The sequence below is a fragment of the Triticum aestivum genome, chromosome 4D (genome assembly GCF_018294505.1).
Source record: "Triticum aestivum cultivar Chinese Spring chromosome 4D, IWGSC CS RefSeq v2.1, whole genome shotgun sequence".
Lineage (NCBI taxonomy): Eukaryota > Viridiplantae > Streptophyta > Magnoliopsida > Poales > Poaceae > Triticum > Triticum aestivum.
In genome coordinates, this window is record NC_057805.1 from 139,076,605 (window position 1) to 139,083,843 (window position 7,239).

The 7,239-nt window shown below is 47.4% G+C and overlaps 1 protein-coding gene across 7 annotated transcripts; it reads left to right on the forward strand.

Annotated features, from left to right (window-relative positions):
- The first annotated feature begins 2,545 nt into the window (after positions 1-2,545).
- Positions 2,546-6,609, forward strand: LOC123096898 (kinesin-like protein KIN-14O). 7 transcript variants are annotated; one of them, XM_044518693.1, is made up of 13 exons: positions 2,602-3,143; positions 3,225-3,292; positions 3,379-3,395; positions 3,499-3,684; positions 3,785-3,868; positions 3,982-4,143; positions 4,224-4,330; positions 4,421-4,611; positions 4,716-4,913; positions 5,010-5,219; positions 5,319-5,356; positions 5,459-5,586; positions 5,685-6,609. In XM_044518693.1, exons 4-13 carry the CDS (start codon positions 3,564-3,566, stop codon positions 6,303-6,305), a joined length of 1,860 nt encoding a protein of 619 aa, XP_044374628.1. In that variant the 5' UTR covers positions 2,602-3,143; positions 3,225-3,292; positions 3,379-3,395; positions 3,499-3,563; the 3' UTR covers positions 6,306-6,609. The 7 variants fall into 7 exon arrangements, with proteins under 7 accessions (XP_044374623.1, XP_044374629.1, XP_044374628.1 ...); XM_044518688.1 differs by lacking the exon at positions 3,379-3,395 and having other exon boundaries at positions 2,546-3,143; XM_044518694.1 differs by lacking the exon at positions 3,379-3,395 and having other exon boundaries at positions 2,546-3,143; positions 4,749-4,913.
- The last annotated feature ends 630 nt before the right edge of the window (positions 6,610-7,239 follow it).

A 7,239-nucleotide genomic window follows, 5' to 3' on the forward strand; every position in this document is an offset into this window, starting at 1 on the left:
CCCATAACCAAAGGCTCCCTGGAGTCCATAGGAATGAGTAAGGACCATGTACGGATCCATGCGGTAGCTCTGAAGATAACCTGCAAGAAAGTTAAATTGTGTTGTCTGTTAAAAATCAAATCATTTCGACAATTTCATATAGCCCACAAAAGCGCACATATTCCAATCCGAATACGAGATGCAGTAGTATGTTCATCCCCAGTTAACCACGTTCCAAACGACGATTCAATATCAACTGGAGGCTTAATGTGAAGCGCCAAACATGGCGGCGATACAAATTAAAAATATTTTTGTATAAGGGGATTCCCATCAAAGGATACTTTTCTTTCAGGAGGAGAAGAATACAAGATGGTTGAGAGTTGTACCTCCAAATCTTATTGCAAGAATCCAAGAAGCCATGAATAAGATTTCTTCATATCCAACATTGGATCAGTACCCTGCACTTGCAACCAAAAATCCAAGGAGAAACCGGATTATGGTGCCATTTGTTTTGGGCTCCTTGATGTGTATATTGTTCTTGAGTTAGGGGGTGGTGATTGGGGGTGAAATGAACTTGCCAAGTACTAATCCGTACCACTAGCATAGTAGACAAGATGACGTCCAGATGATTGGAGCTTTTATTGGACGGTAGAACTTTGAGGAGAATGCTTCGCTCATCGCCTTCGATCTTGTGTGCTTTACTCCACCCTTGTCAGTACTCAATTGCCATGCAAACTGTGCTCCATTTGGACTTCTTCAATTAGAAAATAAAATAACTTTTCAACCGTCGTAGGTATAGAAATGGGCTTATCAAATGTCATAGGACGTCGTTGTTGCTTGCTGCTAGACTTCTAGTACTAACACAAAATAAGGGTCCATTTGGACCACAAGAATTCCATGAAATTCTAACCAGTCTAATCCCCCCCCCCCCAAAAAGTATAGCGTTTCAAACAGGCCAAATAAATCTGAACCTTGTTTGGTCCATTTGTCTATGAGCCATTTTCTTGCACACTTCAGTGGGGAACTAGAGATCTGTATGGAGGAAGAACTCTGCAACGGCCAGTAAATTCTCATGGGTAAAGAAAGCCTTTACTGAATTTTGAAACTATTTGCAGTTCTGCAGTCAAATTCATGGGACCATCTACTCATATATACTATCATTTGTCAATGGAACACAAAACTAGATAGTAGTACTGTATATACCTTATCTTGTGAGCCCGCCCAGATTTTCTGTGTCATTGCCCTGAGTCCCACCACGCCCTGCCTTTGCCCACAACAGTGCCTCTATTCTATTCGTTGATGTCTTCGTTGCATCAACTTTAATAAAGATGGTTGTGTGCATCGCAAATGATGCAGAGGCTGGGGCACTAACATCCTTTTCGGAAAAAAAACTCATGAGCGTATAACTTTTCATAGAAACAAAGTTAGAATTGTTTTGCCAATTACAAAGTTCAGATTTCTTCGTGTCCAATACTCCTCAACATAATAAAACACAAATATGAAGACCAACACACTTCCAGCACATTCAAATATAAGATTTGGAAAAAGTGCAAGACTCCTTTTTAGGAATAAGGGTACTAGGAATCGACAGAACTAGTAGTCCAAGAAAACGATTCGACTGAGTACTCTGGCGGCGCTTCCCAGGCAAAGCTAGTGGCCAACCCTAGCGCCGCAAGCAGCTAACCCCAGCAGGGCTCTTCCTTCCGCAGCTGCGGCTGACCTGCACTGTGGTTGCGAGCGGCCCAGTACCAAAAGGTGGTTGGGAATCTCTCAAATAGTGGTGGTTGCATTGTGTGGGGCGGCGATAGCCCGAAACGTGGAAATCATGGTGGTGTACTGCGGTCCTCTCCCCTTGTGGCAAACGACATATGGGTGGCGACCTAGCCTGCATCATGTACGATCTCGGCATGTACAGGCCTGCTGTGGGCACTACCTGTGGCGGTGCAGATCTGCCTTTTGTACTCCAGTTCCGGCAGCGTTGGCCCAAAGTGGTAGTTGTGAAGCTTCATGCACTAGTTAACGGCTTAACGCAATCAAAAGTCCAAACTGATAAAAAAGGCTAGGCAATCACATATACACTTCAACAGCCTCTCTCACATGTGACGTGCGATGAAGCGCAAAGCGTCGCCTGAGTGAATGGGTCTGAACCTGAGGGGGTTAGACGCGTTCGGCAAGGAGGCCGAACGGGCCGGAGAGGCGGACCGATTGAGGACGGCATGGAAGGAGCACCACTCAGATCGCAATACGGAGCGCCTAGAGAAGGAGATGGGGAGAGAGAGCGCGCCATCCTATCGACCCAAAGACAAAAATGTACCAGCAAACCCATTGACTGTTGTCAGCAGCAAAATTTAACAGCAAGACATCTTCATAAAAAACAGAGCTACCAACACTTAAAAGTCCATTAGATAACACAGCAAATGCCTTCAAAAGCTGGCACCACAGACGATCCGGTCACCGCCTCTCCTCCCCAATTGGTTTTCCAGCGAGTGGTGCGGGGGCTGTTTGATCACACCATTTCCTCCCCAGGATTTTCTAAATCAAGGCCCCTCCACGCCACCTAACTGTCTCTTGCCTGGACTAGACATGCAGCAGTAATATTTCTACTAGTGCCCACATGCCCCCCCCCCCCCCCCCCCCTCTCATTCCAAAACAACTGTTCACCGATGGGTTTCTTCCTCTGATATATCATTCTATCTCCTTGGGTGATCTTGGAAAGAAGCCCTTTTTTTCAGGCTTTCCCTTTCCAGTGTGGTGTGAAGCACTTTCTGGTGTATAGCTTAGCTTTGCTTGTGTGCTGTTCTTGAGTGGAATAAAGCTAGAGCGTGCATTCTTGTGGCTTGGGATAGGTAGGATTCTTCCTTCTTCCACAGCCATGTGCTGCATGCAGCTTTGAGCTTTGGTAATTGCTTCTAGGCTCTAGCCACCCCCCAGTCCCAGCTTTAGCCATCAAGATCCAAGAAAGATCAGGACCAAAAAGTCTTGAGCTGCAATCATTCCGAGCTGCATTGTAGTGAGGAATTGTCCCCTAGCTTGGCTCACTCTTTATTCCTCATATTATCTGTCCTTACTCTGGCATTAGATCAAAGATCAAGAACACAACTCCCTGTTTCCCTAGGAGAAAAGGAATCAGGGACAGGCTCAAGCAGCAGCAGATTCTCCTCAAGGTATCAGGGTGTTCTTTCTTGTGTTCTTTTTGTCCATGTGGTAACTTCTGTGCCAACGTATTCTTCAATCTTGTTCTGAAGAAGCTATCTGGGAGAAGCCCCTATATTTAATTGGGTCCAAGAGGAGCTATAGATGCAACAATCATAAGGTATTGGAGAAATTATGTACTTAATGTTATTTAGCTGGGCAGATTCCCTTTGAAGTACACATATTGATGTCTTCCTGCCTGCATAGGGCCAATCATTGCAAAGGTGTTTGGAATATATTCCCTCTGCTCTTGTCATTCTTTGCTTGTAAGGAGTTGTTTCATATTCCTTCACAAAGATAGTGCTGATACTCTGGTTCCTTTTCCAGTTCTTCTCTCACTACGAAGCAGATGAAGCTTCTCTGAGGAAGGAAGAAGCTCTTGCTTTCTTTGCATGGAGAAGGAGGCCATGGAGGGGCATGTAAATGTAATGCTGCCGCAGGAGAACCTGAGATCGGATCTCCCCAACGGTGGAATCGTACTTGGCCATGACAAGGAAATCTCAACTCTGCAAGGTTCAGACCACCACACTCTGCTGTTTATTAAGTTCATTCATGTGACGATTCACCAAAACAGAAACCACCAAATAATTCTTTCGGCCCGGTGGTGTTTCAGAAGAGATTTCTGCTCTGAGATCGAGGCAGAGACATCTCAACCGGAGAAGACGTGAGGCGCTGGGCAAGCTCATAGACCTGAAAGGTACCGCCTTTGATCCTAGAACCAAATAGCAGTTGGTGTTCTCTTCTCCCCAGCACAGATTTAGAGTTAGTATTCCTTGAGACTCTAAGAAGCTGAATTTGGATAAAATTCAGGAAGTATCAGGGTGTTCTGCCGAGTCCGGCCGTCGATCTCAACCAGCAACATCAAGATCAAATCACCAGTTACTGTCGAACAAGAGAACATCGCAGTTCGAGCAGTGGGGATCAAGAAAGATTTCAGTGTTGATCGGGTGTTTGACCAGGAGTCAACGCAAGGTAGCTTCTCGATCTGATCTTGCCTCGCTACATTTTCACTGCTTATCTATCTTCTTCAAGTGTAACTGTTGATGATGCAGATGATGTGTTCCATGAGGTGAAGCCAATCCTCCGATCTGCACTTGACGGGCACAATGTCTGCATCCTTGCTTTTGGCCAAACTGGGACCGGGAAGACCTATACAATGGTCAGTTGCTGCTTGAGCTCAATTGAATTCAAGGCAATATCTGAAATTATTCTATCTCACCTTTCCTTTGAAACTGCTAACTGCTTGCAGGAAGGAACTAGCGATAACCTTGGCGCTGTGCCTCGAGCGATTCAGGAACTGTTTTCTCATGCTGCTCAAGATACTTCATCCACATACTCTTTCTCCATAAGCATGCTTGAGGTCTACATGGGAAGTCTCAGGGACTTGTTGGCACCAAGGCAGCAGCCTCTCTTCAGGTCCATAGAAGGCAATACAACTTGGTAAAGACCCATCAATGCACTTGTAAATTAGTACTCCCTCTGTAACGAAATATAAGACGTTTTTTGACACCCGTAGTATATTGCCTTCAATTCTCAAAGTGCAGCAAATGCACCCTTTTTTGTTTTGAGTTTTTTAGTAACCTCAGCATTCTAGCAACCACAAGTGGCTCTGTCCAAGTCGAGGGGCTTACCGATGTCGCAGTACCGGACCTCAAGAAAGCCAACCAGTGGTACTGCAGAGGGCGGCGATCCCGGTCGACATCCGGGACAAATGTCAACAATGTTTCGAGCCGATCACACTGGTGGGTTGGTCTAGACAGAGTTTCAGCTTGTGCAGTATGTAGTGGTAACTTGAACAGTACCCAATTTTATCTTGTCTTAGCTCTGTCTGTGTGTAGTTTGACAAGAATTACCATAAGGAGATGTGGAGGTGTGACTGAACAAGTAAGCAAGCTGTGGCTCGTGGATCTTGGTGGCAGCGAGCGGTTGCTCAAGACTGGTGCATCTGGGTTGACAATGGATGAGGGTAAGGCCATAAACCTGTCTCTGTCAGCCCTTGGAGATGTCATCGCTGCACTAAGGAGAAAGAGAAGCCATGTTCCATACAGGTAGTAATTTCTTCATATGTCGACAGGTTAATTCTCATGTTTCAAATTACCTCAGTAGTACTTACTTAGGTCTTACCTTGTTTTTGTCGAACTCTGCAGAAATAGCAAGCTTACCCAGATTCTTAGTGATTCTCTCGGTACGGAAAAAACCAACTTCAGATCAATTTGAAGCATGAAATGTGGAAACTGTGATGTGAACCTATATATATGATATGTTTATGTTGATTTGCGAAAAACAGGTGATGGCTCAAAAGTTGTGATGGTAGTGCACATCAGCCCTTCCAAGGACGACGTGGGCGAGACAATTTGTTCGCTGGGCTTTGCGAAAAGAGCCAGGCTGATAGAATCCAGTAGAGAGCTTTCAGAGGTAAGATAAGATAAGAGGGTGAATGATGAACCAAAGCTCCTACGTACTACTAGTATTTACGTAGAGTACATGTAAAGGCGTTCCTTGTATTGATGTAGGACTTGAAAATGTTAAAGCGGAAGCGGCTCGCGGAGCTTGACAAGGAAATATGTGACGCCGAGCAAGAGCTCGGGGTTCTGAATGAACAAATAAGGAGTGCTGAGAGGTCCGTGGAGGAGAGGAAGAAGCTCTCTCCGTCCGTCTGTCAGGCTCTCAGCGACGACAAGGGGTCGCCCAGAAGCATTCTGGTGGCAGGGCACATTGATGCCGTGGACAGCCCTCAGGCAACCGAGAGGGCCAAGAGCAGGATGGCCCATCATGGATCAGTCCCTCACTTTATGTCCGCAACAGTGTGCAGCCGTCAAAGACACGGCGCGGCAAGCCATTCCGTCAGTAAGCCGAGGCTGACAAGATCAGTGAACACGTACTCATCTAAGCCCAGTGGGAGCCAGTCGTTCAGCCACTCCGCATCCAAGGCTAAGTCAGTGGCACTCTCATCCGGTGAGCCTAGGCTGAAATACTTGTCCGTCAAATCTGATCAGATCAACGTAAGCAGTAACAGCATCGATTCGACGGCAGCGTCGGCGCCTCGGCCTCGGCCAAGGGAGAGTCTTGTTTCCAGGCCGGTACAGAGAGCTCCCCTGCATCAGCACAGGAGAAGGATGTCATGCTTAACCTGAGCTCGCAGAAATACTACATACAGATTACATAGCACTGATTTTGACTTGTTGTTTCGTGGTGAAATGTTTTGGGAACATGTCTGCAGCTGTTTGATAGTTTGGGTGTGTAAACTTGTGTAACTACTGGAGGGCCCTTCCGTTGCTCTTTTTGGTTTCAAACGGAAGGGCACAAGGATGTGAGTGTGAGGGGTATGGTAAATGGAGTTGTAACTGTTAGAAGGGAGAGAGGGATTGGTGGAATAGTTCGTTGTATCGCTTGAGCCTCGTGGGCATATATATAGGAGTATATGATCTACTTGGAGTACAAGGCAAGCCAGAATATTTTCTAGTCTAACCTATGTTTCCTAATACAATCACGTTACTCAACACCCCCGCAGTCACAACGGTAGCGACGCAGACGGTGAGACTGGAGAAGAATCCGAAGGCAAGCCGACGGACCCCCCCCCACAGTCTTAACGGTCGACGCATCGCGGAGTCGTGGCTGGAGCGGTAGCCCTTTGTGTCGTTCGTCGAGGTAGCCGAGAGCGTTGGTGGTGGAGCCGTTGTCGAGGTAGCCATGCGAAGAATGCCGTGGTCGATGTCGAGTCGGGGTGGCCGGTGTCGAGGAAGTCGCCGTGGAGCCGCAGGCGCAAGGGGGCGCCGAGTTAGCATGGGCGCAGTGTTGTCGAAGTAGTGGTGCGCCGGGAAGAAGATGTTGTTGACGACGCGTCGCAGCGGGTTTGCCAAGCCCGGGACACATCGTGGACGACGGCACGCACCGGTGTTGCCAGCACTAGGCATGCGTAGACGGACGAAGACGAAGTTGACGAAGCGCCGCACCAGGCTTGCCAGGCCCGGGGACACGTCATGGACGAAGGCACGCGGCAGTGTTGCCAGCACCGGGCATGCGTAGACTGGGACCTGCACGAGCTGTACGCCATGTCGAAGAAGTCGG